This window comes from Dermacentor variabilis, chromosome 4 (assembly GCF_050947875.1).
Source record: "Dermacentor variabilis isolate Ectoservices chromosome 4, ASM5094787v1, whole genome shotgun sequence".
In the NCBI taxonomy this organism is placed as follows: domain Eukaryota; kingdom Metazoa; phylum Arthropoda; class Arachnida; order Ixodida; family Ixodidae; genus Dermacentor; species Dermacentor variabilis.
In genome coordinates this window covers 182,753,512-182,775,965 of record NC_134571.1, presented here as the reverse complement: position 1 = coordinate 182,775,965, position 22,454 = coordinate 182,753,512, and the positions used below count along the sequence as shown (strand labels likewise).

Sequence of the window (22,454 nt, the reverse complement as noted above, 5' to 3'; positions counted from 1 at the left end):
AACGGTATCTTGAAAGTGAACTGCAATGCAGACAGAGTGTACCCACTGCTGAAAACTTCACGCGCTGTGGTTCTCGCCGTTTACTTCGCTTTGAAAACAGACCTGCCTTGAAAGTGATCTGCGAAAAGTACATATTGCGGCATGTGTTGAGAGCTTCGTGAGCGCTGCGTTCTCGCAGCTTCGGTCGCGTTGAAGCAAGAGCTAGCACGAAGGTGAATTTACTTGCTGCAGCGGGTTCTGTTTTCAAAGTATCGTACGGTACGGACTGACGGAGGGATCGTTTTTCTTGTTGTCAAAGTACAGAAATGCTTACGTATTAAAAAAATTGAAGGGCCCGCAAATTTTGCGATTGAAACGATGCTGAAACGCTAACAACGACAAGAGTGGCGTTTCCTAAGGCATTGTCCCATGGCCTTTGAGATTTGCACACGAAGCTGGCGCTGGCGAACCTCAGAAGCCTTACTTGACCGCTCAATCGTCCAAAAATACAAAGAAATACTGCCAAGCGACACAGTAAAAAAGGTAAACAAAGAACTGATTTTAACCATACTGTTAGGGGAAAAGAAATGAAAATTAGACAGCCCCAACACATGCCACTAGAGCCACCACCGCCGACATAACGATGGAACGAACAGTGTGCAACATTTATGTATCAGCTATATTCCCGCTTTTCCGCTACACCGCTGCTTAGTCTCCGCACCCAGAACCGACATCTTTTCGTGCATATGCCTATCGTTTTGTTTTTCTGCAAGTCCGCGCACGCAGCTCATCGGTGGATGGATGTTAGCACAGCGTTGCATCGAGACCTGCGTCATTTTCTCATGTTCGCACAATTGGTGTGAGACATGTCGTATGTGAAATGTTTGACAGAAGTGACTCACGTCCAAGTGAAGCGGCCTGTATGGGTGCTATGGCGGTGTGCCCGTTCTCGGAAGCCTCGTCGGGTTTTCAGCATGCAGATTTCAGGTGTGAGTATATGCGTTTCGCCCTCCTGTTGAGCTCCGAAGCCATGCATGCAATATTTCATGTGAAAGATACACTGCCCGTCATCATAGTGTGAATTTCGAGCGGCAAACGAGAACTGCGGCACTTAGCACACACTGCGGCTTAAGTCAGCGTGGAAATTGTTTTATGTTGCCGTAATATATTGTGGTCAGTCTAACCTGCGTCTTGTGGACAGCTAGCCATAGACTTTTCCTTGTGGCAGAGATAGGTATGTAAATGAAAGCGGTAATAATTTTTGAAAGCAGACAGTTGTTTCACTGAATGTTTGGTGGCGTTCATGGCGTAAGGAAGGCTAGAAAACGAAGTGGCTTGATGGTGCTTAGTTCCAACTCCAAGGGGCGTAACGTTGGCGCTTTATGTGTTTGTTTTCCGCGCCGCGAGAACCACTTTCACGCTTTTCTTGAATGAGAGTGGTGACTTCTACGTGCCGCCTAGGCAGAATACAAAAAGAGCGATTTCCTTACTTTCATCATCATCATCATCATCATTATCCTTGTTACGCCCACTGCAGGTCAAAGGCCTCTCCCATACTTCTCCAACAACCCCGGTCATGTACTCATTGTGGCCATGTCGTCCCTGCAAACTTGTTAATCTCATCCGCCCACCTAACTTTCTGCCGCCCCCTGCTACGCTTCCCTTCCCTTGGAATCCAGTTCGTAACCCTTAATGACAATCGGTTATCTTCCCTCCTCATTACATGTCCTGCCCATGCCCCATTTCTTTTTCTTGATTTCAACTAAGATGTCATTAAGTCGCGTTTGTTCCCTCACCCATTCTGCTGTTTTCTTATCCCTTAATATTGCACCCATCATTCTTCTTTCCATAGCTCATTGCGTCATCCTCAATTTCAGTGGAACCCTTTTCGTAAGCGTCCAGGTTTCTGCCCCGTACGTGAGTACTGGTAAGACACAGCCGTTATGTACTATTCTCTTGAGGGATAATGGCAACGTCCTGTTCATGATCTGAGAATGCCTGCCAAACGCACCCCGACCCATTCTTATTCTTCTGATTATTTCTGTCTGATGATCCAGATCAGTCGTCACCACCTGCCCTAAGTAGATGTATTCCCCTACATCTTCCAGTGCCTCGCTACCTATTGTAAATTGCTGTTCTCTTCCAAGACTGTTAAACATTACTATAGTTTCTTGCAGATTAATTCTTTACACCCACTATTCTGCTTTGCCTCTCCAGGTCAGTGAGCATGCATTGCAATTGGTCCCCTGAGTTACTAAGCAAGGCAATAGCATCAGCGAATCGCAAGTTACTAAGGTATTCTCCATTAACTTTTATCCCCAATTCTTTCCAATCTAGGTCTCTGAATATCTCCTGTAAACACGCTGTGAATAGCATTGGAGAGATCGTATGTCCTTGCCTGACGCATTACTTTATTGGGATTTTGTTGCTGCCTTTAGGGAGGACTACGGGGGCTGTGGAGCCGCTGTAGATATCTGTCAGTATGTTTACGTACGGCTCGTCTACTACTTGATTGCGTAAGAAGAAGAAGTATGTTAATGAATGGAAAATGTAGAGAGGTCGGCCGGATAATGGAGCATCTGGCCTGCTACTCTACGTAAGGGAAGGGGAAGAGGGGAAGAAAAAGGGTCACAATGGGGGATGATAATGGGAGGAACGAGGTGAATGACACATTACACAACTGGTATCACAGGCGTAATGTCTCCGTGGCTTCTGAGGATTCGACAAAATCAAACGCTTTCTCGTAATCAGTGAAAGCTATATATAAGGGTTGGTGATATTCCGCACATTTCTCTATCTCCTGATTGATAGTGTGAATATGGTCTATTGTTGAGTAGCCTTTACGGAATCCTGCCTGGTCCTTTGCTTGACAGAAGTCTAAGGTGTTCCTAATTCCATTTGCGAGTACCTTAGTAAATAGTTTGTAGGCAACTGACAGTAACCTGATCGGTCTATACTTTTTTTAAGTCTTTGGTGTCCCCTTTCTTATGGATTAGGATTATGTTAGCGTTCTTCCAAGATTCCGGTACGCTCGAGGTCTTGAGGCATTGCGTATACAGAGTGGTCAGTTTTTTTTAGAACAATCTGCCAACCATCTTTCAACAAATCTGCTGTTACCTGATCCTCCCAAGCTGCCTTCCCCCTTTGCATAGCTCCCAAGGCCGTCTTTACCTCTTCCAGCGTTACTTGTGGGATTTCGAATTCTTCGAGACTATTCTCTCTTCCTTTATCTTCGTGGGTGCCACTAGTACCGCTTAAATCTCTATACAACTCGTCAGCCACTTGAACTATCTCATCGATATTTGTAATAATATTGCCGGCTTTGTCTCTCAACGCGTACATCTCATGCTTTCGAATTCGCAGTTTCTTCACAGCTTTTAGGCTTCCTCCGTTCCTGAGAGCATGTTCAATTGTATCCATATTATACTTCCTCATGTCAGCTCTGTTACGCTTGTTGATTAACTTAGAAAGTTCTGAGAGTTCTATTCTAGCTAGATTAGAGGCTTTCATACATTGGCGTTTCTTGATCAGATCTTTCGTCTCCTGCGATAGCTTGCTGGCATCCTGTCTAACTGAGTTACCTTCGACTTCTATCGCGCACTCCTTAATGATGACCATAAGGTTGTCGCTCATATCCACACTTAGGTCCTCTTCATGAGTTAATGCCGAATACCTGTTCTATAGCTTGATCTGGAATTCCTCTATTTTTTCCTTGTACCGCTAACTCATTGATCGGCTTCTTATGTACTAGTTTCTTCCGTTCCCTCCTCAAGTCTAGGATAATTCGAATTCTTACCCTCCTATGGTCACGTCAACGCACATGGACGAGCACTTCGACATCTTGTATGATGCCAGGGTCAGCGCAAAGTATAAAGGCTATTTCATTTCTAGTATCGCCATTCGGGCTCCTCCACGTCCACTTTGGGCTTTCCCGCTTGCGGAAGAAGGTGTTCATTATTCGCATATTATTCTGTTCTGCAAATTGTACTAATAACTCTTCCCTGCTATTCCTAGGGCCTATGCCATATTCCCTCACTGACTTGTCTCCAGCCTGCTTCTTGCCTACCCTGGCATTGAAGTCAGCCATCAGTATAGTGTATTTTAGTGTATAGTGTATTTTAGTTTTAGGTATAGTGTATGTATTACATCGCCGATTCCACGTCTTCATAGAAATCTTTCAAGTTCCTGGTCCTCATGATTCGATGTAGGAGCGTAGACTTTTGCAACCTTCATTTTGTACCTCTTATTAAGTTTCACAGCAAGACCTGCCACCCTCTCGTTAATGCTAAAGAATTCCTGTATGTTACCAGCTATTTTCTTACTATTCAGGAATCCGACTCCTAGTTCTCTTCTCTCCGCTAAGCCCCGGTAGCACAGGACGTGCCCGCTTTTTAGCACTGTATATACTTCTTTTGTCGTGCTAACTTCACTGAGCCCTATTAGATCCCATTTACGGCCCTCTCATTCCTCCATTAGCACTGCTAGACTCGCCTCACTGGATAACGTTCTAGCGGTAAACATTGCCAGGTTCATATTCCAATGGCGGCCTGTCCGGAGCCAGGGATTCTTAGCGCCCTCTGCTGTGTCACAGATCCGACCGCCGCCATGGTCAGTTGCTTCGCAGCTGCTGGGGACTGAGGACCAGGGTTTGATTGTTGTGTGCATATAGGAGGTTGTGGCCAAGTACTGCACCAGGGTGGCCAATCCTGCTCTGGTGGGAGAGTGCGTTACCGGTTCTGGTCACCGGGATCGGGCCCCATTCCAGGCCTCCAGGCCACTTTCATACGTATGCAATGTGACGTATCAAAATTTACAGCTTTTTATTCGGAGAGTAAATATCCAGTATAGTTTAGTAGGAAACTCAAATTCTATCTTAGCTTAGTAGCCGTGAGGCAAGTGAAACTCACTGTCCTTTTTGAATTGTTCTGCCAAAGCGCACCGCCCATGGCATATGCGTCATCGGCTATTTGACAGAAACTTCGTTACGTCAGTCGTATTATGCGCAAATATTGCACGGTCAAGTATCCTGTTAATTTATGCCGACACTCTCTCATCTTTTTTTGAGCAATTACTAGCCCTGAATACCGGGCGATGCGAACTTCTTGTGAGGTGCAGAAAACGCGGGAAATTCAAAGTGGCGCGGCTGAAAGTTCCTGCTTTTACGTTTCTTGCATTCAAAGCCAACGCGCCCAGTATCACTGATTTATTTCCATTTCTGCTGAACTTGATCAATCTATTGTAACAACTGTATTTGGTCTTTAATGTCCTCCGTTTATTGTGTGCTCAATTTGGCTGCCAGAAAATTCCAGATTTTTTATCAATTTCCAATTGACGGCATATTTCACTGACTGCCATGTGTGAAACAGACAAGAATAAAAAATTGACAGAAAATTGATTTGATGTTCCTGTTATAGAGTTTGGACTCGAGTTTTCGTGAGGATGTCGATCGACCTTGGGCCTGGTGGCAGCACAGCCGACATGGCCAAAGTGTCGACTGTCAGTTGAATGCCCCCGAATCGACCGTCATCATCAGAAAATGAAGCAGAGAAGGTAGGGGGAATTTTCACTTTGGAACAGAATACTTACAGCTGCCTTATTTTATGAAGAACTCAATGATGTATTTACAAAAACAATCATCTTTTCACTTTGCGAAACCTACATAGAATTTGTTTTGCTTGTTATACGGATCTGCAGACAGCAGCACTTCTGAATCCTTTTTGCATGCACAAGTAAATAAAGAGGATTGCACTTTCTAAGGAAATCGATGCACTAAAATGTGCATTTGAGACCCTAAGAAATGCAAAATAACCAAAAACTTTAAAGCAGTAAAAACAATAAACAGGTTTGGAAGATGTTCTAGCATCCTAACCCGCCTTGGAATAGAGAACTAAATGTAACAACAACAGAGGTGCATGCAGAGAAGTTTTTGTAAATGTTTGCAAGATATGCACATTGTCTAAGAAATTGTTTTTATTTACTCGGAGATTCTTGCTGCCATGGCAGTGCAGTAAAACTTCAATATGTTGTCCTGCTCCCGATGAAGCACCTTTTAATTTTTAAATTAAATTCTTGGATTTTACACGCTAAAGTCACAACCTGAAGTTTTGGCCAACCGGCCTTCTTTAACGTGCACCCGAATCTAAGTGCATAAGCGTTATTGCATTTTAGCACAATTGGAGGGCAGCTGCCATGGCCTTCATTGAAGTTAGGACCAGGATGAGTGAGCAGCATAGCACCATAGTAACTGGGCTATAACACCAGGTCAGGCTGAGAAATACTGCTTAGGACTATCAACTTCTTGGCTCACAAGCACGTTGCACTAGGCTAAAGATGTAGGGAGTACTGACTACGACCATTTATGTACAAATTTCTTTTTTGGCTGTTGACTCCATTATTAGGATACAAAGCATCAATTAGTCAAAACGTATTAATACGTATTAAAACAATTTCAATAAATGTTTAGGCATCACTTAAACTTAACCATGCTTTTTTATCACAATGCAGGGAGAAAAGGTCCCGATAACATCATGCATTCAGTATGGTGGCCCAGAAGTTGTGCATGCGAGCCACCTCCTTCATGTGGACTAAGAACCACTCTTCAGTGTCTCACAAAGACTTCCACGCGAAGTTCTCAACATTGTCGTCAGTGTGAAGTGGTTGCTCTTCTATCAGCGTGACCCTCACCAAGACTGCCAGTTGTAAAGCTTCTGAAGCCTATTAAGAAAGCTTATTTATTTTTTTTACATTTTACAGTTGGCCTTGTAGTCTGAACATTCTTGATGTTTCTAACATATTTACCTAGCACAAAGTGGTGCAATAACTTTTTATAACAGTGTTTAATGTATTTAAGGGCTGCTCACTCTAATGCCTATCTAGTTTCAATAGTGTTTAAAAAATCTTAACGTCTGATACATAACAGCATCTGCATTTGTCATCGCGGGTCGTTAATGAGCTACAAAGAAATAAGACGTTACATTTACCACACGCCAGTTGTAGAATGTTTGTTTTCCTGACTGCAGTACACATGATTCAAAAGATTGAAAGTGTAAAAAAGTCCTCAAGAATATAATCACCCTAGAATTGTCCTGTCCGAGTAAAGAAGACCTTCTCTAAACAATAAGCACATATTCACTTGAGCTTAAAACTAGAGTCATTCACTACTAGTGACTGCTTATTAAATCATGCTGGCAGCTTACAGCTCTGCAATGACTAACGCCTCATACATCTTGGGAGCACATTGGCCCCGATGCCTACAGGTATATTTGTTAAGAGAATTGCTTGCACCCAGATTTGCCACACAGTTGATGGCTGATGGCTTTTTTGTGTCGTCTTCATGTTACTACCACGTATTTAATATTAATCTAGATGTAAAGGTCACTAGAGTCATTGGAGTACCAAATGGAACTTGCATCTCAGGGGACAAAGTGTCCAGCATGCCCCTCACGAAAGGTGTTCTAGGGGCTAAATTGCCTCTATAGGAAATGGACACCAGATGGTATGTGTACAAGTAATCGGTGTACTTGTCTGGATGGCTTGATAGATGTGCTCCGGACTGTACTGGCAGTTTCTGCTGATAATGCATGGTTCTAGAAGGCTCGCAGCTGAGCATCTACCACCACACTGAAGGAAATCTCCTAATTTGTTTTTGTCGATGTCGTTGAACCGTTAGGAGCTGCAATGAACAGTTGTGACTGTGGCAGTGCTGCAGAACTAAAACACAAATAAACACCTCGGCTCACACAGTTCACTCTGAAAGTTTTGCTATGTGGTATCTGTGTTTGCTACCTGACCTTATGTCACCTTTACGAGCAGTCGCAGGTGATTGCAGTTGCTGAAGCTTTGTCAAGTGGCAAGGTGAAAAAAGAATGCTGTGCAATCAGTGTGGCTGCACACTCCGAGATGCAAGCTGTCTTGAACTAGGTGCTCGGTAGACGGTACCTGTTCAGCCAAGACATGGTGTTTGAGCCATACAGACAACTGCCTTCACAACTGCACACAAGTGTGCTGTCACAACAGAACGTTGAGAACAAGCAGCATTGTTACTCTTATTTCTTCGCAACATTAGTGCAATTCATTCTTTCACCAAGGCTGGTTATGATGCATATGTATTGGGAACAGGAAATTTGTGGCACACAAGGCGTCATGGACCTAAAGCTTGAAGTAGCAGTTCTGCGGAAACCCGCAAGGTGGAGAGAAGTAATGAATAAAGGGAAATCAGACATCCACCCGTTCGTAGCAATTGCTACAAAGGAAACCCGTACCGCTTCCTCGAATGAAGAGCCTGATATTTGAAGAAAAATTCGTCCTGGTTTGGGACTCGAACACGAGCCCACCGCCTTTCAGGGCAGCCGCTTCACCATCTGAGCTAACCAGGCGGCTAGCAGATGGCAGAGCGAAGTCGAATTTGTCAACAACACGAAGCAAAGGCAAGAGTTTGACATAGTAGTTTTGCGGAAACCCGCTTAGTGAGACCCAGTAGTCTATGAGATGGATTGATAAAAGGTATATGTTTTGTTTCTCAGTGGTCTCTCTTGCAGAGACGTGACAAAGTTTCCGGCAGTTTTGACTTTTTATGTCTAAATCTAGTGTTTATATTGCAACTATAACGCACAGTCAGTGCTCTGTACTCTCCAGTTCTTATGCTGTATTTGTGATATTTGAAATATTTTGCAGTTGCTTCAGCTGAGCCAAGTACATGTCCTTATTATTACAAGTTTTCATGTTCAACTTTTGTGCAGTGCTTACTAGTTATTACTAGTCATGTTTTGTTGACATAGAAACACTCATACCTGTGCTTTCTTATGTGGTAGGATATTTTCGTACTTTAGGACAAGATGCAGTGCTTTTCGAATGAAAGCGTGTGTTAGTTTGTAGGGATATTATTTAAACAATCTGTTTTCTGCTTAAAATGTATTTGAACAAGCCTGTGCCATTATTCGATTCTTATGTCTTTGCATTGCTATGATTTTACTCCTTACTTTCCTTCTTGCTTTTCAAATGTGCAAAGTTTATTATGTAACCATTTCTCCTTAAGGATATAAGAAATATTTTGTTCTGACATTTTGTCGCAAATTTTATAATGATTCTGTTCAGTTAGGTAACCTTAGACTAGCTGATTGTTATTCTGATAGCTTAACTTACAATGCCTGTGGGATACACGGTACAAGCACAGGGTGACAAATAAACTAATTAATTTGGTATAAGTAGGTCACTGGCAGGAAATGGAGCATACAGAAATTTGAGGAAATAGTGCAGAGAACGTTGTCAGTTTCAGATTCCAGATGTCTTCAGATTACTTGGTCCGTGTTGCGACCAAGTACAACTGCCTTCAAATTTCCTTCTTAGGCAACATGTATAATTACGGTTACTTTACAGTCAGTAACGGGATGAACGCTAGAATGGCAGTACTTTTCTGGGCCTACCTGTTAAAAACAATTGAATCACGTGTATAAGAGACGTGACACTGCCACAACTCAATTAGTGCAGCACCTAAGGACTAATATCTGACAAATGTAACTTGTATACATAAATGTGCTCAAAGTGGACGCAGTTGACATATTGCACAAGAACGTGCTTTGTGACTGCTCGGTTCGCACAAGTTGATTACAGTTTAAATGCGAAAGGATGAATGAAAGTTGGAAGTAAACCTTGCATATATTTTGATTCCACGCAGTGCTGAAAGTTGCCTAACGAAAGTTAGAGTGAGCCGGCAAGACAAAACTCGGCTTATTCATAAGTCATGGGCAGCGCATGGCGACAACGAAAGCATCTCCCGTAGCGACGGAATGAGCGCTAACTCTACACAGTTTTGGCCTTTCAACCCTACAAAAAAAACGTTCACTAGCCAAGACCACTTTGCTGCAAGAAGGTTTGTCCCACTAAGAGAGAACTTATTTGAAAGGAGGTATAGAGATCGGTCAAAGCTCGCGAGTTCGAGAGGCTACCTGGGGGATACACGGTAGTCTACATTTAGCTCCCCGTCGCACAAGCCAAGGCGACGGGGACCTAAATGTAGCCGACTAAAACAAGAATTCGCTCAGTTTTCCCATTTTTGCTATTCAGCACAAGTCATGTACTAAGCCTCTGAATGCACTAGGTTGCATACTGACGATGGTAAGGGTGTTTGGTTCAACACTTGCGTATGTGGGCTAAACAGTAGACCATCAGCCTTCTGAGCAAGGGTATCCATGTTGACACCTGTATCCTTATTGATAATTCTTTACTGGGACTGGGTTCCGCCCCTTATTTAAGGTTATCGCTCCGTGCAAGACCCGCATGCATGATTTGGAACATACTCGGATGTTATCGGATATTCTAGTTGTGGTGTATGTTCTCTCCGAGCTTTGTGTAATACGACTCTATGCGCTTTCTGTAAGGCACGCAGGGGCCAGTGATTACGCTGGAACGTTCGAAGAGTCATTTATAAAGCCGGCGTACTTTACCTGCTGGACCCGCAGATCAAACTTTTGACGATAGCCGACTCTGTCCACAGCTATCATTGTGCCTTAAATGTTGCTTGCTTCTAGGGGCACAAGTTTTCCCAGTAAAGGGTAAGTTCGGTCATTCACAGTTTTATAAAACTTATGGAGCTTTACGTGCCACAACGACGATATGATTATGAGGCACGCCGTAGTGGGGGACACCAAAAATTTGGCGACATGGGGTTCTTTAACGTGCACGTGAATCTAATTAAACAGCTGTTCTCGCATTTCGGCCTCATAGAAATAGGACCGCCGAAGCCGTAATTTTATCGCGCGATCTCGCGCTTCGCAGCCCAACGCCACAGCCACTAAGCAACCAGGCACAGTTTTGCTACAGTGTTCTTTAGCGTCACTACAACGTGGCAGTATTCTAAACCCATCATCTGGCTCGTGTATATATTATTGACTTACAGCACGTCATAAATTAAATTGTGAGGTTTAAGTGCCAATACCGCTTTCTGAGTATGAGGCACGACGTAGTAGGGGACTCCGGAATTTCGGACCACATGGGGTTCTTTACCGTGCACCTAACTTTAAGTACATGGGTTTTCTCGCATTTCGCCCCCAACGAAAAGCGGCCGCTATGGCCGGGATTCGATCGCGTGAACTTGTGCTTAGCAGCCCAACACCATATCCACAAAGCCACCACGGCGGGTAGTTAGACCATGTGCTGAGGAGTAAAGGAGAGAAACCGGCTGGCTCAGCCATGCTGATCTTTAATCGGCGCGAAAAACGATGCTATCACGCTAACCGGAAGAGGAGTAGGAAAAGTTAAGCTTCGTTTCGAAATATGTGACCTGCCGAGGTAAAGCAAGGTATTTTGTTCTTTGACTACGTAATTCCACGGGCCAACTTTTCAAACGAATGACATTCTACTTTCTTTTCATCTACACAATTCGCATTAAGTTCCATTCTTAGTATAACAACTGTGCGGCGCAAACATATGTATAAATACCTTGGCTTCAACCATCACGGCGGGAAATCCCATGTCGATTCCTTTGGCTTCCCGCACTGAAGGCGAGCAGACCATGCCGCCACTCTCCGTCATTGCGTACAAGTTGACGATGCACGTAAGGTTCACGAAAGATTTGAAAGTGGCGTCATATGTTGTCTGCGGAAGTGCGCCTCCACCAACTCCGATGCGACGAATGCTCTTGATCCGCTCTCCAGTACGCAGAATCTTCTCTGTCAGAGCGTGAAGTCGGGTTGGGAATGTAAACATGGAAGTTATCTGCGTGGAAAAGTGCACGATGACGACAGAATGTGAAACGTGGGCACGAAATTTGTTGCAGGCCTTTATCAACCAAGACTCATACTGCAAGCGCGAAGACATAACTTGTATCGGTATTGGTACTGGGGATAACCGTTGATGGAGAATACGTTAGTAACTTGCGATTCGCTGATGATATTTCCTTGCTTAGTAAATAAGGGACCACTTGCAATGCATGCTCACTGACCTGGAGAGGCAAATCAGGAGGGTGGGTATAAAAATTCTTCTGCAGAAAACTAAAGTAATGTCTAACAGTCTCGGAAGAGAACAACAGTTTACGATACGTAGCGAGGCCCTGGAAGTGCTAAAGGAATACATCTACTTAGGGCAGGTAGTGACGTGGATCCAGATCTTGAGACTGAAATAATCAGAAGAATAAGAATGGGCTGGGCTGCACTTGGCAGACATTCACAGATCATGAACAGCTGGTTGTCATTATCCCTCAAGAGAAAAGTGTATTACAGCTGTGTCTTACCAGTGCACAGTACGGGGTAGAAATCTGGAGGCTTACGAAAAGGGAGCTATGGAAAGAAGAATGATGGGTGTAACGTTAAGGAGTAAGAAAAGAGCAGATTGCGTAAGGGAACAAACGCGAGTTAATGGCATCTTTGTTGAAATCAAGAAAAAGAAATGGGCATGGGCAGGACATATGAGGGAAGATAACCCATAGTCAATAAGGGTTACGAATTGGATTGCAAGGGAAGGGAAGCGTAGCAGGGGGCGGCAGGAAGTTAGGTGGGCCGATGAGGTTAAGTTTGCAGGGACAACATAGCCACAATTAGTACATTACTAAAGTACAGTTATTACTTTAGTTTTCTGCAGATTAATTTTTAGACCCACCCTATTGCTTTGCCTCTCCAGGTTAGTGAGAATGCATAGCAAATAGTCCCCTAAGTTACTAAGCTAGGCAATATCATGAGCGATTCGCAAGTTACTAAGATATTCTCCATTAACGCTTATCCCCAATTCTTCCCAATCCAGGTCTCAGAATACCTCCTGTAAACACTCTGTGAATAGCATTGGAAAGATCGTATCCCCCTTCCTGACGCCTTTCTTTATTGAGATTCTGTTGCTGTCTTTATGGATGCCTACGGTGGCTGTGGAGCCGCTATAGATATCCTTCAGTATTTTTACGTACGGCTCGTCTTCTCCATGATTCCGTAATGCCTCTATGACTGCTGAGGTTTCGACAAAATCAAACGCTTTCTCGTAATCAATGAAAGCTATATATAAGGGTTGGTTATATTCCGCACATTTCTCTATCACCTGATTGATAGTGTGAATATGGTCTATTGTTGAGTAGCCTTTACGAAATCCTGCCTGGTACTTTTGTTGACACAAGCCTGAGGCGTTCCTGATTCTTTATGCGATTACCTTAGTAAATACTTTGTAGGCAACGGACAATAAGCTGACCGGTCTATAATTTTTCAAGTCTTTGGCGACCCCTTTTTATGACTTATTGATTCTGGTAGCATTCTTCCAAGATTTCGGTACGCTCGACGTCATGAGGCATTGCATATGCAGGGTGACCAGTTTTTCTAGAACAATCTGCCTCCCATCCTTTAACAAATCTGCTGTTACCTGATCCTCCCCAGCTGCCTTCCCCGTTTGCATAGCTCCCTAGGCTTCGTTTACTTCTTCTGGCGTTACTTGTGGCATTTCAAATTCGTCTAGACTATTCTCTCTTCCATTATCGTCCTGGTTGCCACTGGTACTGTATAATCTCTGTAGAACTACTCCGCCACTTGAACTATCTCATTCATATTAGAAAAGATATTGCCGGCTTTGTTAACGCATACATCGGATTCTTGCCTATTCCCAGTTTCTTTTTCAGTGCTTTTAGGCTTCATCCGTTCCTGAGAGCCCGCTCAATTCTATCCCTATTATAATCCCTTATGTCCACTGTCTTACGTTTGTTGAATAACTTAAAAAGTTCTGTCAGTTCTATCCTAGCTCCAGGGCTGGTGGTTTTCCTGCATTGGCATTTCTTGATCAGATCTTTCGTCTTCTGCGATATCATACTTGTGTCCTGTCTAACGGATTTGCCACCGACTTCTATTGTAGACAACCTTAAAGATGCCCATAAGATTGTCGTTCATTGCGTTAACACCAAGTTCCTCTCCCTGAGTTAAGGTCGAGAACCTGTTATGCAGCTTCATCCGGAATTCCTATATTTTTCCTCTTACCGCTAACTCATTGATCGGCTTCTTATGTACCAGTTTCTTCCGTTCCTTCCTCAAGTCTAGGGTAATTCGAGTTCTTACCATTCTATGGTGACTGCAGCGCACCTTGCCGAGCGCGTCCACATCTTGTATCATGCCAGGGTTAGCGTAGAGTATAAGGTCTATTTCATTTCTAGTCTCACCATTCGCGCTCCTCCACGTCGACTTTTGGCTATCCCGCTTGCGGAGAAAGTTATTTATTATCCGCAAATTATTCTGTTCTGCAAACTCTACTAATAGAAAGTTTTAGAATTGGAGGCGCATAGCTCTGGGCCCCCAAGCCTCGTTGCGTCGGTTGCTCTTGGGCTTTGAGTAGCAGCAGAGTTTGAGGATTCGGTCGAACGCAGACAGCGTTGGGTTGAGCGCTCCGGGGCGCCGCAGTTTGGAAAATAGAAAGGTGCTTGAAAGCAAAAAAAACCCCTTTTCTTACAAGTAAGAACGAACAGAATGCATTTTGAGCAAGAGGAGCAAACAATAAAATGTAAAAAACGTAATCACATTCTTAGTACCGGTTAGTATTACTAATTAAGTGTGCGATTCTAAGCTAAGTAAAGCCAATCGAAGCCAAGTGCTCTTACTTGATGTTTTCTTGCGACGCGCTGCTAAAGAAGTACGAGTTCACCCGCGTGAAATGGCGAAAATCATAGAAGTAACTAAAGCTTGCTCTGCGGCCATCTGCTGTACGCCATTGCTGTCACCCGCGAGGGCGGCCCAAGACGGCTTGGGAGCCCACGCTAGTTTTCAATTTTCGGGTCTTGGGTTAACGCGAGTGCAAGAACCCAAGACTGGCTTGGGTTCTGCGCATGCGCACTTGTGGCGCGCAATTTTCTTGGGTCCCCAAGCCACTTGGGCGCCCAATTCTAAACCTCTCTTATAACTCTCCCCAGCTATTCTTAGAGCCTATGCTTCTTTCCTCCACTGACTTATCTCCAACCTGCTTCTTGCCTACCCTGGCATTGAAGTCGCCCATCAGTATAGTGCATTTTGTTTTGACTTTATCCATCGCCGATTCCACGTCTTCATAGAAGCTTTCGACTTCCTGGTCACCATGACTGATTGTAGGGGCGTAGTCCTCTACGACCTTCAATTTGTACTGCTTGAGTTTCACAACAAGACATGCCACCCTCTCGTTAATGCTATCGAGTTCCTGTGTGTAACGGCTATATCCTTATTAATCAGGAATCCGTCTCCTAGTTCTCGTCTCTCTACCAAAAGTTGCCAGGTTCAGATTCCAATGGCGGCCTGTTCGGACCGAGGTATTCTTAGCACTCTCTGCTGCATCACAGGTGTGACCGCCACCGTGGTCAGTTGCTTCGCAGCTGCTGGGGACTGAGGGCAGGGGTTTGATTGTTGAATTCATATAGGAGGCTGTGGCGGTTCTGATCCCGGTGACCGGTTCTGGTCAGCGGGATCAGGCCGCGCTCCAGGCCTGTGTTATGCAATTTTATCAACACGCGAATGTTTTTTATTGAGGTGGAAAATTGCGCGACAGCGCGATTCGAACCACGGTCCACTTGTACGCGACACGGATGCTCTACCTCTACGCCACCGCTGGGGGGATCAATATAGCGACACAACATATTACCACCGCCAAATCGAGGTATGAATGATGAGTACACTGCAGCGGGAATCCCCTTTCTCGCTTTCAAAGAAACACTCGCTGCCATCTAGTGCCGCCGCTGTGAAGCCTGGGCGTGGCCTCCGATATGCATGACAAACCGGTGCGTTCGAACGTTGAGAAACGCGTCATGCGGCAACCGGGCTCCTGTTTCGTGCTTCTTTCTGAGCACGCTGCGCGACCTAGTTGTACTGCCGAGAAGTCCGCGGGTTGCCTGGCAGACAAGAAGCATGGCACGCCAGTGCCGGCGAACACAGGTAATTGTTCCCTCTCTAGCCGAACACACAGTGACACATACTCAATGACCCAAACTGGCGACACATTTTTAAAGAGTGACACTTACCCTGTGGATTTGTTTTTACAGCCTTCCAATGTGTCAGATTTCATGGAACGCACCTAGTTACCCAAGTTGTCGTGAAAGAAGTTCACTGATGAGCGGCACACGCCTAATGGCACATACCCGCCGTGACACAAGTCACCTTTCATCAAAGATGTTCATTGAAGACGGGCGCAGATCGAGTGGCATATAGCCAGGTGTAAAAGATCTTCTTCGAACAGCGCTGACTACCTGGTCCGTCGTCTACAGTTAAGCATGTCGACGTGAAAAAGATTCGTTAGTCACGTATGTACACCACTGACACATATTGATCACCCGATTTGACCAATTGGTTTGTTTCCAACCGTGTTACGTGAGGATACCTGCCCGATGTGGTAAGAGTTCGACCACACTACCCGTGTCTCAGGTAGGCAGGAAAAGGGGTAGATACATAGATAGGCACATAGAGAGATGGCCCACGCAAAGTATGTGATGTACCCAAAGAACGCTCACGCAATCATATCAGCGTGTGTATGAAAGTTCGTAATACTAATGCCGGAGCCTCTTTCGTCGTTGTTATAAGAAAGTCATGACGGCGTCAAAAATGTGTGCCAGTGCAGATAATTAAAAAAAACAGATAGTATGGGATTTGAAATGGCAAAACTCTACCAGCGTGCATAAGTTTGATCCAGATTCCCCCTACTGTGTGCTAGTCTTCGAAAAGTTTCTGCAGAAATGGGGAGACCTTGGCGAATTCTCCGGCTTTACGAGAGGCACTCGGCATGTTTTAAGGAAGTTATGTGGGATCTTCAAAGCGTCGATGTCACCTTAGTTCGCAGCGGTACGGCCTGCTCATTGCGCCAAAATGCAGGCACCGACGTTACAACTTTCCCATTGAGAGCAGCGCAAGGAAACGCCTACACTGTGAAGTAAGAACGTTGCGCGATTGCTCAGGGCTCGTGCACCTACAGCTACAAATACCATGCCTAATATATTATCTGAGCGAAAGTTTTGAACTTTCCTTGCGGTAGATGACGCAATTCTAACCTTTGAGATAAATTACCCGATGAGACGGCCGTAATTTGGAAGTGTAATCACAATTATTCTTTGACAAAAAAACCCAAAAAAACTAAATAATTTCTGATTAATACTGTAGGGCACTTTTTTTCTATCTACAAGATATAGCTGGCGAGTTCGCAAGGCTGTCGACTGAGAAATAATTCTCAGGGCTACACCAGTGTCAAGACAGTAATATTCAATCTGTTTGAAGAAATGCAGCGGTGTCCTAGGTACTTTTCTGCTGCAGTGTATAAAGCAGCGTCTTCGTTAAAAGGTAAGTGGAACAACAATGGATTCGCATGCAAGTTTGGCGGCGCATATTTCGAAGCAGGTGTCGTGCTGAGAATTCGCAGATTTCAATATGTGCTGTAAATAATTTTTACATAGTTAATTTGTGTAATTAGCTTATTAGGTATGTTCTTATGCATCAATTATGCATCTAGATTTCTCGTAGAAATAATAGCCGCCTCATCGAGTAATTTATCTCAAGGGTTAGAACTGTGCTATATGTCACAGGCAATTTCTAACAATATGCAGCAGCTAAAAATGTACCTTATACTATTGTTACGGAGGAAGACGCAGACGAAAAACTATGTACAAGTATATTTACAAGAAAATAGGCAGCGCTTGACCAAGAGGCAACAGCCCGCGCTAGCTTCCAATCGTCGTCGTCGTCTTCTTACTGCTCGGCTCTTCGTCATTGGAAATACTATCCCGTAGCACTACCCCCGGCGGCAAAAGCGCCGTCCCGGAGCGACTAAAGGCCGGAGTCTGAAGTAATGTAGTAGGTCTTGAGCCTACTGACGTACACGACATCAGTATATGCCAGAGTAGATGACGAGGTTGAGCTCACAGGAGCAATTTCGTAAGTCACTGGCGTCACCTGGCGCAGCACGCGGTAGGGCCCTGTGTGTCGCGAAAGGAGCTTCTCGGAAAGTCCGACTTGACGAGAGGGCGACCACTGGAGCACGAGTGCACCAGGCGAAAACTGTACGTCACGGTGGCGGGCGTTGTACTGACGCTGCTGCGTGGTTTGCGAGTCCGTCAGTCGAGCACGGGCAAGCTGGCGTGCATGGTCGGTGAGGGCGATGGCCTCGCGCGCATACTCGGTTGTTGAGATCGCAGCAGGAGGAAGTACCGTGTCAAGGGGCAAGGTCGGTTCGCAACCGTAGAGTAGATAAAATGGAGAAAATCCGGCGGTGTCGTGCCGGGAAGAAATATAAGCAAATGTGACGTAAGGAAGGGCAACGTCCCAGTCGTGGTGGTCCTTCGAAACGTACTTGGACAACATGTCGGTAAGAGTACGGTTTAACTGCTCTGTCAGGCCATTGGTTTGAGGATGGTATGAGGTAGTCAGCTTGTGTTGAATAGAGCAGGAACGGACAATGTCGGCGATAACTTTCGAGAGGAAGTTACGACCACAGTCAGTAAGCAGCTGTCGCGGGGCGCCATGCACTAAGATAATGTCCCGCAAGAGAAAGCGCGCGACGTCAGTGGCGCAACTGGTAGGGAGAGCTCGCGTGATAGCGTATCGCGTGGCGTAATCAGTTGCGACGGCTACCCATTTGTTCCCAGAGGATGACGTGGGAAAGGGACCATGGAGGTCTAATCCAACACGAAAGAACGGTTCCACAGGGATGGTGATCGGCTGTAAATAACCGGAAGGTAGCACCTGAGGTGTTTTCCGACGCTGGCAGAGATCACAAGGAGCAACAGAGCGTCGGACGGAGCGAGCGAGACCAGGCCAATAGAAGCGGCGGCGGACGCGGTCGTACGTGCGGGTTACCCCAAGATGTCCTGCAGTGGGTGCGTCATGCATCTCAAAGAGCACAGTCTGTCGTAGATGCTTTGGCACGACAAGAAGAAGATCAGGGCCATCAGGGAGGAAGTTCCTTCGGTACAGAATGCCGCCCTGGAGGACATATAGGCGAAAGGATGCGTCGGTAGGTGTAGACCGCAGACGCTCGATGAGTACTCGCAGCGATAGGTCTCAGTACTGCTCATCGGTGATGTTAGCGAAGGCAGACACAGAGAAAATGCCGTCGGCGCTACTACTGTCGGCTTCGTCAGGCTCATCTACCGGGTAGCGAGACAGGCAGTCAGCGTCCTTGTGTAGTCGGCCAGATTTGTAGGTGACAGAGAACGAATATTCTCGGAGGCATAAGGCCCAGCGACCAAGTCTTCCTGTAGGGTCTTTCAATGAGCATAACCAGCAAAGCGCGTGAATGTCTGTGCCAACGGAAAAGGGTCGGCCATATAAGTATGGGCCGAACTTCGCAACCGCCCATACTAAGGCCAGACACTGACGCTCAGTGCTGGAATAGTTGCGCTCCGCTGGCGACAGGAGCCTGCTGGCGTAAGCGATAACACGGTCGTGGCCACGCTGGCGTTGTGCCAGTACTGCGCCAATTCCGTGACCGCTGGCATGAGTACGGACTTCGGTAGGCGCAGAAGGATCGAAATGGGCCAGACCGGGAGGCGTTGTGAGAAGGTCGATCAGAAGCGAGAATGCAGAGACCTCGTTATCGCCCCACTGGAAAGGGGCGTCGTCTTTCAAAAGCTCGGTTAGTGGTCGTGCTATGGCCGTGAAATTTTTCACGAAACGGCGGAAGTACGAGCAAAGACCGATGAAGCTGCGCACATCCTTGACACACTTTGGAACAGGGAAGTGCGTAACAGCATGGATCTTGTCTGGGTCCGGTTACCCTCCGTTCGCGTCAACAAGATGTCCAAGGACGGTAATCTGGCGACGGCCGAATTGGCACTTCGATGCGTTGAGCTGCAGACCGCCTCGCCGAAAAACGTCCAGGACTGCTGAGAGGCGCTCGAGGTGCGTAGCGATTGTTGGGGCGAATACTATAACTTCGTCCAAGTAGCACAGGCACATGGACCATTTGATACCGTGAAGAAGGGAGTCCATCATGCGTTCAAAAGTGGCAGAACCGTTACATAGACCGAACGGCATCACTTTGAATTGATAAAGACCGTCAGGTGTTACAAAGGGAGTCTTCGCGCGGTCGAGATCGTCCACGGCAATCTGCCAATAGCCGGAGCGAAGGTCAATAGAGGAGAAATAGCGAGCACCGTGGAGGCAGTCAAGGGCGTCATCAATCCGAGGTAGGGGATACACGTCCTTTTTGGTAACCTTGTTAAGGTGCCGATAATCCACGCAAAAGCACCATCAGCCATCCTTCTTTTTTACCAGCACAACAGGTGACGCCCATGAACTACATGACGGTTCAATAATGTTCTTGGCAAGCATTTTGCGAACTTCGGTGTGAATAACTTGTAGCTCAGCTGGTGATACTCGATACGGGAGGCGATGAATAGGAGGGGCATCGCCGGTATTAAGGCGATGTTTAACAGCTGTTGTTTGGGCCAAAGGACGATCATTCAAGTCAAAAATATCTTGGTAGGACATCAGCACGCGGTAGAGCACACGAGCGTGCTCGGAGGGCATGTCGGGTGCAATCATTTTCTGTAAGTTGGCGATGGTACAAGTTGCCGACTGCGACGGTAGAGGAGGATCGACTGAATGGTCGTCTACTGAAATCGATGCTACAGAGTGATCCTCGAATGAGCAAAGTTGGGCCAGAGACATCCCGCGTGGCAGCACTTGTGTCGTCAAGCCAAAATTCACCACTGGCAGGCAGACGCAATTCGCCGTAATAGATAAAACTGTATGAGCTACTGTGATCCCGTGTGTTAGGAGGACGTCTTGCATAGGAGCCGCGATGTAGTGACCGTCGGGGACTGGTGGGGATGACTCGAAGTCAACGTAAGTCAGTGCCGAAGGTGGCAAGCGAACGAAGTCGACGGAACTGAGGCGATTAGGGTGTTGTTCAGCGGGATCCAGAACAGGCAGGTCAAGGCGGAGAGTACTGGCGGAGCAATCGATGAGAGGAGAATGTGCGGAGAGGAAGTCTAAGCCGAGGATGATGTCGTGGGGACAGTGAGCGATCACTGTGAATAGCACGATTGTTGAGCGACCGGCGAAGGAGACGCGGGTGGTACACATACCAATTACGGGGGCTGTTCCGCCATCGGTGACACAGACAACAGGCGTCGTGGCGGGCGTGATAATTTTCTTGAGCCGGTTACGAAGGTCAGCGCTCCTTACGGACAAATGCGCCCCAGTGTCTATGAGTGCAGACACAGAAACACCGTCGACTTGCACGTCAAGAAGGTTCAGATGAGTGGGCAACGTCAGGAGAGGATTTGGCGGCGTAGGGAGCAATTCAGCGTATCCTCGAGGCGCTGCATCGTCTAGTTTTCCGGCTGGGAGCGGCGCCCGAAGGGAGTCGGCGAATAGGAGCGACGGGGCTGGGGAGAGCGAGATTGTCGTCGTTGGGGCGAAGGCGAACGAGAATAGGAGCGGTTCGGTGCAGGAGAATCAGCGGCGGCGTTATCGGAGCGTGCGGCATAGGGACGAGAAGGGCCACCTGGGGGACGAGAGTAGGCAGTGTAAGTAGGCCGGGTCGGGGAACTCCAGCGACTGTGACAGTGCCGAGAAATGTGCCCGATTCGATGGCAGTGAAACAAATGGGCTTGTCGTCAGCAGTGCGCCATTCGGATGGGTTGCGGAAACCTGGTAGGTAAGAAGATGCGGGACGGGGCGGAATCGAAGAAGCCGGGCGGGTATCAGGACGATGGGCCAAGAAGATGGTGTGAAGACCCATGTTTTCGAACTCTTGGCGGACAACTGCCTGGATCAGTGAGACCGTGACTGCAGATGTGTTGGTGGGACTAGAGTCGAAGGCAGCCGGATAGGCAGCCTCGATCTCACGCCGGACGATCCTGGTAACATCGGCAGTGTTGCTGGTACGAGGAGTGTCGGCACAGGAAGATGTCGCTGGGGTGTGGGGCAGACGGGCAAACTGCTGGTCAATACGTCGGCTTTTAGCGAGTTCCAGGCGGCGGTACTCTTTTATAACAGCATCCACCGTCACTACGTTGTTGCAAACGAGCAAGTTGAAGGCGTCATCGGCAATGCCTTTGAGGATGTGGGCAACCTTCTCGGACTCAGTCATGTGGGTGTCAACTTTGCGGCAGAGCCAAGACGTCCTGAATGTACGCGACATAGGGCTCTGTTGACGTCTGCACACGGCCGGAAAGCGCCTTCTGCGCGGCAAGTTGGTGACCGTAGGGGTTGCCGAACAAGTCTCGAAGCTGTCTCTTAAGTGAATCCCAACTGGTGAGGTCATCTTCGTGCGTGCGATACCAAACTATAGGTGTGCCCCCGAGGTAAAAGACTACGTTGGCGAGCATAATAGTAGGGTCCCACCGGTTATTGCGGCTGACGTGTTCATACAGGCTGATCCAGTCATCGACGTCTTCCCCATCTTTGCCCGAGAATACGCCAGGATCATCGGGAGCGCGTAGAGTGATGTGGGTCGTCGAGGTGGCAGCAGGTGTCGGAGCCGGCGGAGTCGGGTTGTCGTCGCCAGGAGCCATGAAGGACGGCTCGACGTACCATCCACTGCGAAGCTCCGTGACGAGGTACAGGGAA

The 22,454-nt window shown here is 46.7% G+C and overlaps 1 protein-coding gene across 1 annotated transcript in view; it reads right to left on the bottom strand.

Moving 5' to 3' along the window:
• Positions 1-22,454, bottom strand: part of LOC142578449 (putative 4-coumarate--CoA ligase 1) — a 234,005-nt gene that overhangs the window by 145,486 nt on the left and 66,065 nt on the right. The window contains exon 6 of the mRNA XM_075687831.1: positions 11,416-11,691. Within this exon, the coding sequence (XP_075543946.1) occupies positions 11,416-11,691 (276 nt within the window). The remainder of the gene's footprint in view (positions 1-11,415; positions 11,692-22,454) is intronic.